This window comes from Parus major, chromosome 2 (assembly GCF_001522545.3).
Source record: "Parus major isolate Abel chromosome 2, Parus_major1.1, whole genome shotgun sequence".
Classification (NCBI taxonomy): domain Eukaryota; kingdom Metazoa; phylum Chordata; class Aves; order Passeriformes; family Paridae; genus Parus; species Parus major.
This window is the reverse complement of record NC_031769.1, coordinates 104,920,438-104,938,284: the sequence shown is the minus strand read 5'-3', so window position 1 is coordinate 104,938,284 and position 17,847 is coordinate 104,920,438. Positions and strand designations below refer to the sequence as shown.

At 38.8% G+C, this 17,847-nt stretch overlaps 1 protein-coding gene across 1 annotated transcript in view; it reads right to left on the bottom strand.

Annotated features, from left to right (window-relative positions):
• LAMA3 (laminin subunit alpha 3) overlaps positions 1 to 17,847 on the bottom strand; it is a 111,507-nt gene that overhangs the window by 71,991 nt on the left and 21,669 nt on the right. Inside the window, exons 7-17 of the mRNA XM_015652537.2 lie at positions 17,070 to 17,185; positions 14,022 to 14,140; positions 10,126 to 10,216; positions 9,012 to 9,143; positions 7,536 to 7,598; positions 6,401 to 6,442; positions 6,132 to 6,269; positions 5,159 to 5,293; positions 2,504 to 2,638; positions 2,062 to 2,108; positions 954 to 1,053 (exon numbers count right to left, since the gene is read on the bottom strand). Coding sequence (XP_015508023.1) covers positions 954 to 1,053; positions 2,062 to 2,108; positions 2,504 to 2,638; positions 5,159 to 5,293; positions 6,132 to 6,269; positions 6,401 to 6,442; positions 7,536 to 7,598; positions 9,012 to 9,143; positions 10,126 to 10,216; positions 14,022 to 14,140; positions 17,070 to 17,185 — 1,118 coding nt within the window. The remainder of the gene's footprint in view (positions 1 to 953; positions 1,054 to 2,061; positions 2,109 to 2,503; positions 2,639 to 5,158; positions 5,294 to 6,131; positions 6,270 to 6,400; positions 6,443 to 7,535; positions 7,599 to 9,011; positions 9,144 to 10,125; positions 10,217 to 14,021; positions 14,141 to 17,069; positions 17,186 to 17,847) is intronic.

Genomic DNA, 17,847 nt, shown 5'->3' with positions numbered 1-17,847 from the left:
TTTAAAGTGATTTAACTTGTATTTGACAAAAAACAGTATAGAGTTTGAATTTTAAATTGTTTTCTTTCTTTGAAACATTCAGACAATTGATACAAAACAGCATCTTCCAGTCTGACTGGCATCTTCTATTCTGCAGTGCTACTCTGGGACCAAATCAACTCTCCATATGAAACAGAAACCAAGAAAATATTGCAGGAAGGAACTACACAGACCCAGAAGTTTGGAGAAACACAATATTGACTCTGTGACTGAAAGTAGATAATTACATGGAAAGTGCAGTACTTCATATTTGAGAAGTTGTTTAGTATTTAGAGATCTAAAGTAAAAAATGTAATGATACCATTATCAGGTCTAAAGCTACTGATCCTATGTGGCTGTTGTGGTGGAATCTGTTCCAAAGGAAACATTTGGAGAGAAAATATATTTTTTTATATTTACCCTTTTATTCTTCATTAATTATTATTATCTGCCTGAAAAACACACACTCCCCATTGGAAAACACTGACAATCACAGGTTATTATACAGATATAAACCATAACAGATTTGTCACACCCTGAGGCCACAAGAAGGCTTTACAATCCATGGTAGGAAATAATAGAAAGTGAAAAAGCACTTTTTTTTCTCAAAACAACGAGCTGAATTCTGATTTCAGGGTTACAGGTAAAAAAATCCTGTCTCTCTCCAGTAGATCTGTCATAGGGCCATATGAAGTGAACATCATTGTAACTTCAGAACACACCCTGGTTCAGCACTAGGCAGACACCCATGAAATCATGGCCTGGTTTCTGAAAGTAACTGCTGCTATCATGGGTAATTTGGTGTTACAATTAAGCAGTGTGAGAAATACACTGTTAACAAGAGTTGTGAAAGCCACAGAGAGCACCACAGACAGTGTCAGAGAATGAAGATGACTACATTTCATAAGGCAGAGAAATAGGCCACAAAGCCATACCTGTACATCCCTCGGGGTTGTCTTTGGCCAGGTTCCAGTACAAGGGTTTGCACTTACTGCAGGTAGGACCCTCAACGTGCTGGAGACATTGACAATATCCCTAACAACAGAAAGGAGCTGATATGGGTTCACCTACTTACTAATAAAAATCTTACTGCTATTTACTGCTGAAAAAAACCTTGTATTGTTAAGAGCTTCTGCAGCTTAATGACTTTCACAGATACATGGATCTCAGGCTGATTCAGAGATCATAGATTTTTCTGTCTCATACTGTCAGCACAAGATTGTTCCACCCTGCATATTTTTTTATGCATCTAATTTATTATAAGGGTCCCAAAGGATGTACTTGTCTTCTATAGCCTTATTAGAAGTGCTCTAGAGTATTATCTGGTTTGCACAAAGAATAAACCCCATATTTCCCTAAAAATACTAATTCATTTTCATATTTCATCTTTTCTTTACTGGAGGAATACACACATAGCTCCATGCAGAAGCCTACACAGGTACCCTTACCATGCATCAGACTCACCCTCTAGGTGGTCTTTCCTACACATTTAACAATGCCTGCAATTTCTGCTAATATTCAACTACTAATAACCATCATCATATTAATAAAAATAATAGTGGAACGTCAATGAAGATGTAGCAATTTTTCAAGAATAATTTGATGCTGGAAGGCCTGTTGTAACTCAGACCCAGAAGGTCTTTGATACATGCATAGGCTTATGCATATGTACATATGCATATATGAATATATATGTATATACATACATACATACATATATACATACATATATATATATATACACACACACATATATACACAACATGTATATGTTAGTGTTAGGAGTATAACAAAAAGACATAAACAGTATGTATATTCTATATATACAAGATTAAACAAACCCACCCTTGACAAGGTTTTGCAGTGGTATGATCAAAGAACAAAACACAAAGTTTATTTCCACTCCTACACTTGAAACAAGCTCATGAAACTCTTTAGGAGTCTAAGAGCAGGCTTCAGGGCTTGAGCAATGAGCTGGATGTGTTCAGCAAAGGCACATGAATGATTAACATGCACTGTTAGCTGCAGTGGCAGAATACTTACAGAGTGAGAACCAACGCTACCTGCAGGGTCACACTCGCTGTTGACACCTTTATAAAACAAACACATTGAAAGATCTTTTGAAAACAGAGCTGTGGAATGTAGTAGTGCAGAAGCACAATGTAGCAGGTGTCAGCTTGAAAGGGCTTTTTAATACGGTTACCTTGGAGAGACTCATATACTTTACACTCTAAGACAGCAGGAGCCTTTAATATTGATTTTTTAAATGTGTACTGAGCCTGACTTATAATATTTGGGTTTGTATGCAAAGCAGTCACTTGGAAAAACAGAACACTAACTATGGAACTGGCAGACACTTTCTTAAAGTTCCTGTGCCAACAAAATGGGAATCTTTTAAATGGAAATATATTTGAGATTTATTTTCTTTCATGTTGCAGAAATAGGAAGGAAAACCCCCATAAAAGTAGGGAAGGCTTTTACTCACGCAAGCAGTTGGGATAGCTGTAATATCCTGGAGCACACTGGTCACATCTCAGCCCAGCATAGTTACTACGGCACAGACACTGCCCTCCAGGACCACATGTATTCCCCAATGAGCCAACAACATCACAGCTGCATTCTGCACAGAGAAAAAAAAAAAAAAAAAAGATAAATGTCTAAATCTAGAATTTGCCAAAAAACTTACCTTTGAATGTAAATCAATCACTTGCATTCAGAAAACCAGACAAACCATAATTTTACCACCAAAAATAAATAACCTGAAACAGATGGTTATTCTGCAATTGACTCCTCAACCACTGATAATCTTGGTTCATGCAGTTCTGTAATGCACAGCTAAGAGATTCAGTTTGATGCCTTGCAAAGTACATGTAAGGGACATAAATCCATCTTACATTTGGCAAGAATGTCACATGAGAGAAATACTTAAAATAATTTTTAGAAAATATACTCAAAGCATGTTCTCAACTATAACGGCAAACTTCTCATGGAGTTACCACTATTTTGGGCTAACAGCTGAAGACAAGACCTATTATTTTCTTGAGATGATGCTGGAATGTTCCACAGGGTTACACTTCCCAGGTACAGGAATGGGACCCCATCTGGGCATCCCAGCTGTCCCAGTTACAAGATGAAGTGCTGTAGTTAACCACTTGGATGTCATGACTGGCAGAAATGGCTGACTGACAGAAATATGAAGCAAACACTGTCTTCCTGTTACATGTTCATGTTTCTGGTTCCCCCTTTTGGTTCCTCTTTTTGCTGCAGTCAAAGACATCTGAATTTGCTGTGTTTACTTTAACGATGCTTGGAAAAAACACAGGGCTTGCTAGGAAGTTAGTGTAAGAGAAAAGCAAACACTGAAGCTTCCAAGAGCAACACCTATACTAGAGTCCCCCATCATTTGACTATTGCATTCTCTCCTAATTTTAGAATTAGTGTTTTGTTTAAAGGCTTCACTTGGATCTCACTTTATTTGAATAAAGCTTCTATTGAGTTCAACAAGTCAAGACCACAGAGATTAGTTCTAGTCAAAGCAGCCCAAAAATATAGATCTGTCTCCTGTTTGAAGATGACAATTCCTTAGAGGAGCAGCAGGCTGGGCTGCTCATTTTCCCCCACAGCTTGCAACATGCTGTGTTAATTTATATTTAAACCCATGGCAGCTCATTTTAACTGAACAAACTGTGAACCGCAGCAGTTCTGAGTAATCCCACTGACTGTGATTTCAACTATTTTTATCTGTCTTTTACAATTTGTTTTTGCATGCTCTTTTAAGCTTTTATGTCTCTTTTCAGCTTTTGGTGTTCAAAGATCAAACATATTCAATACAGGTTTGATTTGCTTTAAGATTGCTACTTGATTTTGCTCTAGGGGAAAAAAAAAAAAAAAAGGTTATTTTAAAACCACTGAACAGTGTGTACCAATGCAGAATCCTGATTTTATATTTCTCATTAAAAATGTTCATCTACTCCAGACCATAAAACCCACAATCATGTGGTGTTTCTTTATTCCACCCATTGTGTTTGGTAACACAACACAGTCTGTCTTTTCAAGGTGCCACAGTTTAACCCCAGCTGGCAAATAGGTACACACGGCCACTCACATCCCACCCATGGAATAGGGAGAAGAACTGGGAAAAAAAGGTATAACACAGCACTGTACACAGTGCTAGGAATAAAATTAACTCTACACCACCCAGCTGAAAACAGGGCATGAGGGCATAAAGAATTCTGCTGTCCCTTTGTAGAAGATATACAACTATATAAGCCCAAAGGAAGAAGACTGACACAGCCAACAGCCAAAAAAAAACAAGAGAGAAAAAAGCAAATCATAATGTTATACATAAATCTTGTTAATCAGTACAGGAAAGCACATACCAGAACTCTGCAATATTCTAGATTCTTTCTCAATGGAAAAATCACTAAGGATTAAGGGCCCCCTCTCTCATACACATTAAAGGCAGACAAAACCTAGGGCAAAGTAGGACTTGATGGGAGTCCTTGTATGCACACAAGACCATTATGATACTCAAAAGTTATACTCCGTTAATTTCCCTGTCTTTTAAAAACACAGGGTAGTCCTTGGTGGGAAACTCCATAGAGATCTTTCATGTTTCATGCCTACGTGGACACAGGTTGGATTAGTTCCTGTCAAATGATCTTAAAGCGAGTGAGAAACCACCATGAAGGGCAAAATGACAGCTTCAGATATTCAGATTTGTAGAACACACCTTTTACAAGGTACCAAACTTTGGTACCAAACAAGGCAGCAAAGACTCTCTGCACAAGCAGACCATTGCTTCACAGTTCTGCTATGCTGGTTCCTCAGCAGTCAAGTATGCCCTGTTGCTGTGGGCCTCCATGGGAGAACACATCTCAAATGCTTTGGTCATTAGTAAGACAGATGTGCTGACTGAAAGTACATCAAACAGTCTGACCATGAGGGAAAAAAAAGGCCTGAAACTGGAGATTTAAAATATATGAGGATTTCACTGTAAGTTTCACTGTGTAGATTTTCACAAGAGGGAGTTGCCCAGTTGCTGGTGTGAACACTGCATTGGCAGCAGTGTCCTGGAAAGCACAGCTGTCTGCCTTTTCAGGGCACTGTTTGATGCTGTACCTGCAATCAGCAGCCTTACCTTGACAGGCAGGGAACGAGTGGTGGCCAGGCTGGCAGCTGTCACACTGAAGTCCACTGACCCCTGAGCGACAAAGACACCTCCCAAAGAAATCACAGACTTCAGGCTGGGTACCCAACAAGTTACATTCACACACTGCCAATGAGAAAAGATATTTCAGAGGTAGCCTCTGTACAGGCTCTCTTACCTTCCTTGAAATAAAAATATATTTGTAAAAAAGAGCAGTAAAAGCAATTCCCTGCTCCTTGATGCTCAACAAGATGACAATTTTCCCATCAGATTTAAATTCATAACAGCTTTTATTGATTGCTCACATCTGTAACAATTCAGGAACAAGGAAAACATTAATGAAAAAGCAATGAAGCTGTCTCAAAGTTAAATTATCAGTGTCAAAGCACTATACTTGGCCTGGCCCCACTGAGAGTCTGATTTATCAATCCCAAGTGGTTTGCCAACTACTGAAAGTAGTTCCATCACATCTGGGGCTGAAGCGAAACAATTTATCATTTAGATTTACAATCTCGGGTGGGAGTGGTCAATAAATTGCCTAAAAAGACAGTAAAGAGACAGCTTTTAAAGTTCAAAATCAGTCAGTTTTCTAGTATTGATTAGATAGGGTAGATTGGTGCTTCAAAGTGAGGTTGCAAACTCATATTAAACACAGTATTTTTTTAAAAAAAACCCGAAGGATAAGTAACAGAAATATTTCCAGTTGTTCTAAATTTAATCAATGTTACTAAATCCAAACACAAACTAGAGTCTGGCAGCTGCATCAAACAGCAGACAGAAACTAAGGAAACGGGGGATTTTCAGATCAAAATCTCCCCTCACCACATTATTATTCTTTGACTTATGAGTTTTGGGAGGGTCTGCTATGAATACATCTCCATGGCAAAATAACTTCATCCTTCAGTATGAAACTAGGGGATTTGGTGTTTTGGATATGCTAGCAAAAAGGGAATGTTTGGCTTACCATGACAGAAGGGGTACTGAAAATAGCCAGGTGCACAGGTATCACAGGAAAAACCCCCAAATCCAGTTCGACATCTGCACTGCCCAGTACTTCCATCGCAGTCACTGCCCAGCACTCCTGCACCGTGGCACTGGCACGCTGGAGAGTACATTTGTAAAGAAAACATTTGCAGTATTATGATCCTAAAGTTCTTATTTCCTTTGGAAGCCAAATGTTGGCATTTATCCTGGAGCACAGGCTCCAAGTGTCAAAGAAACTACGTCACTTACACAGACACTGAGGGCCAAAATACCCTGGTCTGCAGCCTCCCTCTAGTTAAAACAGGTAAGGAAAAGAAAAAAAAACCAAGTTAGTGCATATAATCCCAGAATTCCTTGTCATTTTTACAGAGAAAAATAGATCAGTACTTAGTAAATATTACTCTTGAACAAAAATACCCTATTTGTATGAGCCTTACATACAAAATCTCATTCATAAGAACCACTATCTGTAATTGTGCTTAGTCTGACAGCAGAAATTTACAACCTTTACTGAAACTTCCACTTAGACACAGCTGCCTTTCTTATGCTTCAAATTCAGATGCTGCTTGTTGAAAATGTAAAGAGCTCAAGATCAGTTTTCTCCTGTTACATTTACTGACTTTTCTTTGAAGTTTTCTTCTTCTTCCTTTTAAAAATTTGTGAGGGAAGGGGATATGCAACAGAGCATACCTATAGGCCTACCAGGGCAACGATTTTGGATGCTGTATGAAGGTGAAGTGCATTGTAAGTATTCACTTAAGTGATTAAATGCTAGTTGTGATGATGTCTCTGTTGTGCAGTATGGTAATAGAGGCTAAAAAATATTAGCCCACCAAGGTAATCATTGTATGGAATTCAGACAGCATTGCAGTGAGCAAAACAAGAAATATGAAGCTTTCTTAGAAATCCAAGTCCTTCACTGCCAAGGGCAACATACAATTTGCCAGGTGAGAGAGGCCAGACAAGAGGCAAGGGCCAGTTAGCCTCAAGGAAAAGATTTACACCAAACACTGCTTGTCATGTCAGAAAGTTGTACATGTCAGAAAGTCTTGATGGATCTGTTCTTAAGTGCACCAAACAAGATGGTCAGCCCCTCCTGCAGATGTTTGCTGGAGGCTGGCCAAAGTTACTTTGATCCATAACTCTTTCTGGATCTAGCCCACTAAACTGTTTGGTATAAACATGACAATATGATGAACTTCTGCCAAGAACAAAGGTTCTTTTGAAAGATAAATACCAAGAGAGGCAAAACTACTACCTAAAAATCAGCTTTACAATTCTACAAAACAGCAGACACCACTGAAACAGTGAAAAATAGCAACATGGGGAAAAGCAGTGAAATGGGGAAAAGCAGTGAAATGGGGGAAAAACACCATCAACTTGCCTATTATGTCACCAGCCACATCATCTCTGGGAACTGAAGAAGTAGAAGGATATACAGGAGTATCTTTAAAACAAAAGAAACAACAAGGAGCATTTGAAACAAGCACATTAATTTCATAAAAAATCATGACAAACAATGAAGTCATCTACCATCAATACAGAGAATATGATATTCATATGACTCTAGCAACCAACTTCAGCTTAGTTTTCTTTCATTTTCTTAGGAGAAACGTAAGAGACATCGCACTTTTGATTCCCAATTCAGATACAAAGTTACCTTCTCGAAAAAGCAGTACCAAAGGCCAGACACCATTTGGAAATGCCACCAGGTTGCTTTCCTGCTCCTTATCCTTTTGCGTGGAACGCTTTCTTACACTAGACAGCATTGTGAGAATTATCTAAGGATCTTCATATTTATTCCACATTTCCTGCTTCCAGGTGAAGGCCCATCTCCTTCTATGTGGCATTACTACCCGATACATGAACTGACATAATTTATGACATCTTAGGAGCTTTTATTTGAGAGTCCTCCAGATTGCTGGATTCTCTTTCCCATTCTTAAACATTCTTGCATTGGGACGGGATCAAAAGTCAATGAGCTACAAACATCAGTGGGACTTCGTTCAGTGTCTGAGCTGATCAATCCATCAATCAATCAATCAACCTGAGCTGAACTAATTTAAAAATGTCAGAAGATGTATGAGAAGTGAAAATATGGAATGCAGTGTACAGACAGTATTTTATCACAGCCATTGAATCAAACAGCATTCAATTTTCACAGTTTTTTTTTCTTTCTGTTTTGTAGTGTTTTCCCTCTTACGTTTCTATTGTGGCACCTCTCTTCTAGTCAGACCTCAGATCTTGTCCCAGATCAACACTTGTTTTTTATCAGCTGCCAGAAACACACATCTTTTTCCTGAAGACACAAAACATCCTACTGATGCATTTCTGCAATCTTTTCATGGAGTTGAAAGTTTTTATGCAGCAATCCTGATGCTACATTTTCTGCCCAGTTATTTTATATGTAATTTCTTATGGGAAAAGCATTGTTTATCAGAGATGTATGTTCCAAATCCTAGCAGGTGTCAAGGAGAACACATACCCATTTTCACCCCTCTCTCATTACAGTCATGTTCTACTTCTCTGTGCACGTGGTCTTTATCCCCAAAAATCCTGACACTTTTAAACAATTTGTTCAGGGCTTTAGGACTGGAGTTCACAACTCACTGAGGATAGGTTGTAAACTTGATGTCTCAAATGATTTCAGAATTGTGAAACACAATCTGATTTCCATGTCACTATCATTTTGTTAAATAAACCCAGCTCTCATCAGTATTTTAACTGATTTATCAGAACACATAAACATGTGAAGCTGAAATACCAGATTTTTTTACCAAGTCAAGAGCAATGAAAACCATTAATTCTTATATGCCCATTTAAAATGCAGAAAAATAGGCAATTTTACTTGTATACTTACAGACACAAAATGGATAACCATAGAATCCATCAGCACAGCGTTCACAGTGGTCTCCCTGGAAATTATGCTTACAGAAGCAGCGGCCAGACCCTTCCTCACAGCCATCTGAGTGCTCCAAGTTGCAACTGCAGGCTATGAAAAAGTACCAACAACTAGGCATTCTTTGGAAAATAATCAATTTGCCTTTTACAGCAGTGAACAATGGCATTGTAACAACAAACCTGCAGATGTGAATGACTCATTATTTAAAGAGTTAACATTTCCCAAGTACTTACATATCACCAATATATCCCTTAAAAGCAAAATCCATGTTATTTTCTTAGAGCATTTAGGAGTTTTTCATTCCAAAAGCTGCACATTGTTCCTCCACAGCACTGCAGCAATTTTTCTGTGGCAACCACTCATTTCTCTCCATGGTCTAGGCTAAGCACCATATTATTCACTTCCATTTACACACTATGACCACAGCCCTGCTGACTTCCCACTCCTTTCAATCCCCAAACACAACATAACTGTAGTTTCTTTCTACCTGTCACATGGCTCCTTCAGCCTGTTTGTAATCCAGCACTTTCCTCTTACCTACACACAGTTCTTTTTCAAATGTTCTATTAGTAATTACCCTATTGCATCACTTATTAGTCAATGGACTCAGCACTGCATAAGATCGGAGTAGTGATCTTGGTGACCTGTTGAGCTACAGAACAAAACTTTCAAGCCACCAAGGGTCAAAGGATAACTCACATGTACATCAGAGAGGTAAGAGAAACAAGATCATGAGAACAGGAGATGAGAATGGCTTCCTAGGGGTCCTGAGATCCTCCTCACTGTGGGGTGGATACAGCATCCCAGGTTTCCATGGTCCTATCTCCTCTGTACCCTTTTCTGGGCTACTACCTATCTTTCTGCTGCTCTGAATATGCTCATATGACACATAAGCTGAGAAGAATATAATTTAAAAGGTTCAAAGCAACACAGAAATTAATTTGTAGCTGCTCTCCGATATCTTTTGCCCACTCTTTCATTTCTTCCTCCCCAAAAGATGCATCCTATGCCTTGATTATAGCCCAAACCCCTCAAGCCACCAGGAGAAGACATTCCATAGACAAGGACTCACGTATGCAACCATCGGGAGCTCTCACTGGAACACCGTAAGGACGATAGTAACCTTTTGCACACTTCTCACAGTTAATCCCAGCCGTGTTATGCTGTGCAAAATAAAACAAAAGGATAATACAAGATAAAGAGAGGAACTAGGAAGAATTAAGAAACAATAACATCCTTAACACTGTTTCCATATACAACTAAGAAGGGGAAAAAATGGAATGTGACTGCAATAAATAACCGACCATCATGTGGTGTTCTTTAACCACCTGTTCTCTACAGTGTTCTGAATCATGAATTCTCACATAAAGCAGCTGAATTTTTTCTTTAAAGCATTATAAGCCACTCCTCCCATTAAAAAATATATTTGGAAAAATATCCCTTTATATCATAAAATACCTCTTTTTAGGCTACTTTCTTACCACCATATATATATTTCTCAAGAAACTCCATCATGATTTTTTTCTTATGCTACATATTAATTTTCTTGTGTCTAAAATCAGCAATACCAGAAGAAACCGAAAACTGAACAGTCCCACGAGCACAAAATAGATTTTCCATGAGAAAAGTGTATGTCTCTATAAATATGTGGTTCAGGCACACCAGAAAAAAAAATCCTAAGTAATCTGAACTACAGCAGTGATGGCAAGTACAAGTTGAGTAAATCATGGTCATGAGGCACCCTGATGAGCTCATATACAAGAGCCAAGAGCAGGAAGCTCTGCCCTGGAGCAACTGAAACACTTCTCCCAGCCCCTGCTCCCTGTCTAGTTCCTCCTTAGGGAGTGCTGCAATTCAGGGCTGAGCAGGGACACAGTGTTTCCTGGATGGACTGGTGAGCAGTTCATGAGCAGGGCACTCAGGACTCTGCACGTTCTTCAGCGGCTACTGGAGCTCACTCCAGCAGCACAACAGTGGCCCCAGACCAGACAGAGCTTCAGGAAGATGTCAGAAGGACAATGTAGCAAGCTGCAAGTAATCCAGAAGTTATTTTGAATGTATGAAAGAAATGCAAACAAGACAAACAACAGAATTACAGTTCTGGGCTTCTGTAAAGCAGATCTGTCCCTGCTCAGAGAGCTGCTTGACAAGATCCTGTGTGAAAGTCTCCTGGGTGGGAAAGGAGACCAAGAAAGGCAGTTGACCCTCATGGACTGCCTCCTTTGAACTAGAACAATTTTTTCCAACTTGCAAGCATGGCAGAAGGTCAGCACAGATAAACACAGAGTTCCTGATTGATCTCAAACTCAAAAAGAAAGTGCATGGAAGGTGGAAGCAGGGACAGGCTACCTGATGGCAATACAAAGACATTGCCCAAATATGCAATGTCTTTGTATTTTGTATTTTGTATTTTGTATTTCGGCTTTCCTAACTCCACAAGGAGTTAGGAAAGCCAAAGTTTAAGCAGAGTTAGAACTAGCAACGAAGGTGAAGTGCAAAAAGAAAGATTCCAGGATTAGAAGAGCAACACAAGAAAAGCTAATGGGAGTAGGAGTCCATTGCTCAACGAGGAAGGAGATCCAGTGAACAAATTTAGAACACACAAAAGACAGGAAGGTGATGGGACATATCCAACATAGTTTACCCAGGGCAAAACATTCCCAAATCAACCTCATGGACCTCTGTGATACAACAACAGGTGCTGTGGGCAGACCCACGCAGATGGTGAGGGTCTGAAGCACATGACATCCAAGAAGAGGCTGAGATGGTTGGGTTTCTTCAGCATTAAGAAGAGAAGGGTAAATTTATTGCTACCCACAACTACCAGATCAGAGAATACAGAGTGGATGGACCCAGACTCTGATCAGAGGTGCACAGCAAAAGGATGAGGCAACAGGTACAGACTGGAACATGGAAAATTTCGATTAGATATTAGGGACAAAATTTGTCATGCAGGCAGTCAAACACTGAAATAGGTTGCCATGAGTGGTTGTAGCATTCCAGCCTTTGGAGGTGTTCAAAGCTTGGAGGAATGAGTTCCTGAGCAACCTAATCATATTAGACCTACTCTGGGTAGGACTGTGTGATTTCCAGAGCTCCTTTGTCATCATACCCTAAAGAAACTGATTCTATCATTGTATGCAACACTTCAGTTATATCACTTCTTCATTCAGGCATCCATTCCTAAAACTTTTCTTTCCCCTGACACAGAGAAAGTAAACTTAAATTCAAGCACTTAGTCAATGGAAAAAAGAAAAAAAAAAAAAAAGCTCTAATTCGATTTAAACCCATTTAATCCAACTTAACTACCACAAAATTAATTATGAACAATTTGTATCAGTCATATAATTAGGATTTGTAGATTTAGACTAATTTTACTCTTTTCTATCTTTGAAGCAGTTTTAAAAAGAAATGTTCTTTCATGAACAAAGAGCTGACAGAAAGAACCAACATGGTAAATCTTTTTAGAACATGAACAAAGAGCATGAACATAGCATTACTAGAGCATGAACAAAGTTCTGCACAGAAATGTCAATGGAAAACAAAGAACATTTCTTCTACTCATGTTAGTAAAAATAACTCTACTCTTTTCTGACTGTCTCTTGGACAATATCTGATTATATTGTGGTAACAATATGGAAAGCACTCTATACTGGATATCTGCCCTTTTTGTTGCTTAAATACAGCTATATTTTAAAATGCACAACATGGTAATACATAAATCATGACACATAGATTTCACAGGGACAGAGAATTGACAACAATCCTCCTGTACTGCAAAATTCTGGTCAGCTGCTTGTCATACATCAGATGACTTGACAATAAAAGGAAGATGGACTTCCAAGTAAGTCTGGATTTATTTAACCATGAGATCACTGAACCAATGAATGACTCAGGTTGTAAGGGACCTTGGGAGGTCACGTAGTTCAGTCCTGTTACAAGCAGAGATAAGGCCAAGATTAGATCTCTATCACTCTTATTGGATCATTCTTCACAGTCATTGCTAGAGTAGAACAAAGCCAGAATGAAAGAAATTCTTGCTCTTTCCAAGAATGTGCTATCCATTTATCACAGACACAGTGTAAAGTCTCTGATTCCAGATTTACAACTTTTGATTCAATCTAATGGAGCCTCTAAGATAGTTATAGAGCTCCTCCTCTCAGTTTTCAGGGGAAACTAAGGGAATGACTTTAGCTGGCGTGGAGGGGGAAGGTGCCTAATGGCTGTTTACCTGAGGCATCTCTACAGAAAAGACAGAGCCAACTCTTCCCACATAAACAGCACAAGCCCAAAAGCTATCACAAGCTGCAATTGGGGAAATGCAATTGGGGAAATTCCTACTGAACAGGAGTGTGATTAAGTGCTGTTAAAGATTACCCAGAGTGTGTGTAAAGTGCATCCTCAGAAATTTGCAGAATTCAATTGGGTGTTTCTCAGTGCAACTGGATATAATTTTGCATCTAGCCTTGGTTTAAGTGGAGCACTAGTCCAAAAGGATTCCAGAGCCCTCTTCTATGATTCTGTGAGTTCCCAATATCTCTGACTTTCCATCTTGGTATAGTCTAGATCCTTCCTTATTTCTGCTGATATGAGAGAGTCCTCTGTTTTGCCACAGTAAGGATCCAGCTGGCCTGAGTTGGCATTTTATTTGGTTAATTTTACCTCCTTCTGTAAAGCAGGGAAATGGCAGACTTTGTAATAACAGGAAAGGGAATTTTTATAGCTGACTAAATTGTTTGGTTTGATTGTGTGGTTTTATTTTGATCACACAGGACTGAGCATAAATAGAATTTTTATGTGTCTTTTGCACATTACCAAGTAATGTTGAACAAGGTAAATTATTTCCGCACCTTTTTCCACAGTTTAAGTACTAGTAATACCATCAGAGAAATGGGCCTATCTGGACTGGTCAGATCCAAAACTACTGGTGTGAACATTTTTTTAAACTAATCAAAATGACCTTTTTACCTGGCAGTTAATGCAGACTCCTCCACCTTCATAATGCCCATGGATGTTTAAGCTTTCTCGACGCTGATCAACATCAGCATCATAGTAGCAATCAGTGGCATGTCCATGGCAATTGCAGGCTGAAAAAGTAATATTCCAAGTCAGCTTTCTTTATAATGCTAGAATCTAGAAATCTCCAGCATTCACCTCCAGCAGAGGTATAAAAGAAGACCAGATTTTTTATGTGACATACACTTAAGTATGCTGGAGTACACAAAAATGCACATATTTACCTATAATCAACCAGATTTTCATACCAGAAACAGAGTACAGTAATGCAGACATGAAGAAAATGTGCAGGTAGTCTTACCAGAGAAGGTAACAATTGTACCATATCAAAGCTATATAGTTATGCATAAATGCAGAACTAGGAAGCTCCGGAAGAATGGCCACAGCAGGTTTCTTTAAATTATCAAAAATGTGCTCAAATGTTTATTTCTTCATGTCTCAAAAACACATCTGGGCTGATGCTAAGTGCACTAAACCTTTATTTAAAGTGAACAATTCTAGATAAGATATACACATTTAAATGAAAAGACCTACACCAAAGAATTCTCATATTCTGCTGTAGATAACACTATACCAGCAAACTTGGTTATAATAAAATTCTGAATAGAAAGGAACCATAACAACAAATAAATAGAATAAACTCATTCAATATCCTCTTTTTTTTCCTGATTTGATCTTCCTTCTTTGCTCGAGAGGAAAATGGGAAGTTTTTTGAAATAATGCAGGTAGCAAAAACAGGCTTCCCCAAGCATCTGGGTGCTAGCTGACCTTTTAACTATAGGAAATTACCTTCCCTTCAGGAAATACCTGAAGTTACAACTTTATAAAGCTATTACTTCATGTTTAGGGAAACCCTCCCTTCATCCGGACCAGTGGACACAATACTCTGGAAGGCAATGGGTTACAGAAGCTAAGGGCTCTGCCCCTACTTCAGGATGAGGGAAGTATATGAGAGGTAAGTCTTCCAAACTCTATTCCAAGTTCCTGGCACAACTGGGAGCACAACTCAGGGACAAATGATTTTCTGTGTCTTGCTCCATAATCATACAGACAAGAAAAGAGAAAGTGGATCATTCTCTGCATCTTCTCTACATCTTTTTATCTGAAGAGCTGTGGATAAGAAAGCCTTTTCCTAGAAATTACCAACCACACAGCTGAGGAGATGCCCTGCCATCATGCTCCCTTATGACAAGAACTGGATTCCCTGGGCAGGATGTAATAGCCTAGGAAGACCTTTGGGTTTTCTTACTCATAAAATTCTTCAAGAAAATAAAACATTCCACAAATGAGATGCTGGCTCAAGATATTAAGTCAGAAAAGGAAAAAAAGAGAATATATAAATATAAAAATATAAATATTAAACTATAAATATAAATATAAATATATAATTATAATTATAATCTAAATGAAACCTCCCTTGCCTCTAGGGCCAAACCATCCGCGAGCTACAGCTCAGCTATGTCTTCTAACAGCTATGGGAAATTATCTGCTCTGATTACAGTAAGAACACTTTCACTCATAGAGGAATAGAAACCCCTTCTACCTCATCAAGCACCTTTTCACCACTTTGGGACATTTGCTGATCCATACATACTGAGAAGCTCACAGCAAAATGCTGGGCTGATCCCTACAAGCTTCCTCCAACCTCTTTCAATCAGTTTTTCTCAAGGAACCTCAGGCTTCTGGAAAGGTGAATAAGGTTGTTTTAATTCCTTCACTACTGGCTGCCAGCTAAAGAGGCCTGCACCTGGCAAATGCTCTCAACAAGTCACGTCAAACCGCTAGGAGCAATCCATATTAAAAAGGGTATTTTTTCAGAGGTAGGTAGAAATGAAGTGGTTTTGGCTCAGAATCTTGTAGATGATCTTCTATACATTCATTCTTCAAAAAACATGACATTATTTATGCTCTTTGTCTGTCTCTTTTCTGGCAAAAAATGTTTTCCTTTTAAAGAGGGGGACTTCAATGAGGTTTCAAATATTGTTCAAAAACTGTGTCCTAACATGCCTACCTCCTATCAAACATTTTAATCACATACAACCTCCTTCCCCCCTCCCAAGTCTTAGTACTGCAGTTTTAATTAAACAAGTCATCTCTTTATTCCTCAGAGTAATTATATAGGTACATCTCTTTGGCTTTCAAATAAGGTTCTCCTGTTAAGAGTTTGTACCCACTGGCTATGCTACTCTCAGGAAAGGCAGACAAGAAAAACAGATTGGGCCAGACACAAAGGAAATGGTTGTGCACAGAGACTGCAATGCTCTGTACCACCCCACCTGGTTTCTACCCAGGGAAATGCAAAACACCTGTGTGTGACAGTACAAACCCATCACCAAAATGGATCCATGCTGTTGCATTCTTTAAGAATGAAACACAGGGAAAGTGGGAGAAAGGCAAATGAACAGGCTTCTCCAGCTTGATTATTACTCAGTCTGCAGGGCCAACAAACTCCAAACACCCAAATGTGAGGAAGGGAAGAGGTACAAGTGTGGAATCACCAGGACTCCCCATCAGGAACACCTCTGTGCCACTGGCATGCAGTCAGTGAGGGGTATCTCAGCCTGAGAAGGGAGGGCAGCTCAAGTACCTGTAAGCACTGTCAGCCTCAAGCAGCCTCTCTGCAATCTGAACACCAAGAGGACGAGCAATGCAAAGGAACATTTTGGACTTGTACAAGAAGCCTATGGTCTCTGCTTGGAGATCCACAGTCTGTCAGGAGACAGCTATGACTGGGGAGAAATGTTGATTCAGTGTTCTACAGAAAGTCTTCCCCTTCTCCCATGTCATATTCTCACAAAAATTAGTATTTTCACTGTTTAGTAAGAAAGAAGAACATAAAATTCACTGAATTATTTATTCTTTATTGATGTATGGAAAGAATTTTCTCTATAGAGGAAAAAACAGGTGTTAAAGCATACAGCATTCAAGAACGTGTGCTACAGCTAATTCCCACCCTCTTGTCAGTACCTCTTTTAACCCACCATCTTTTTGGCTACTCACGTTCACATATGTTTGTGCTCCCAGCTGTTGCAGGTTGCCACTGCTTCTGATTATATCCAGGGCAGCAGTGGTCACAGGTTTCCCCACAAGTGTTATGCTGACATTCACACTGAAACCTACAGAAATGAAAGCCTCTTAAAGAAGCTGGGCTTAAAATCTTTTCCTTAAGTTTTTTAATAAAACATAATTGGATTTTTCTTTGTTTTACCACAGTCCAAGACTCACACACAGTATGAAAAAGATAGGACATAAACCCAACATGTAGAGAAGTTCACCAGTAATACTAGAACATTTTGGAAATTTCCTAAAATTCTTCAAGATAGATTACTTTAATCATGTGATTATGAGTTTCTTGGAACACATTACTTAGAGAAAACCTTGATAATTTGATGCAACAGACTGGATCCTGAAACCATTTTATATTATTAAATCAAGTTGATATACAGTAGTTTAGGATATATCTTGTTTTAGCTTTGTTCCAAGGCTGAAATTTGTTGACCTACAGTAATCAAAGTATTTATCACCTTTAAATGCATGCCTTCATAACTCCTCCATTATACTCTGTTTAAAATAATTTTATCAGTGTTTTTAATAAACCAAGATCATAACTTGATCATGTTATTTTTAACACTGTGCACACTATTTACCAACAAAATGTAAGCATGTCTTTGATTTATTTAGCTGAATAGCCTACTTTATTCTTGTTATAAGAAAGTAGGCTATTCAGTAGGCTATTATGTATTTCTTATTCGGTAGGCTATTATATATTTCATATTCT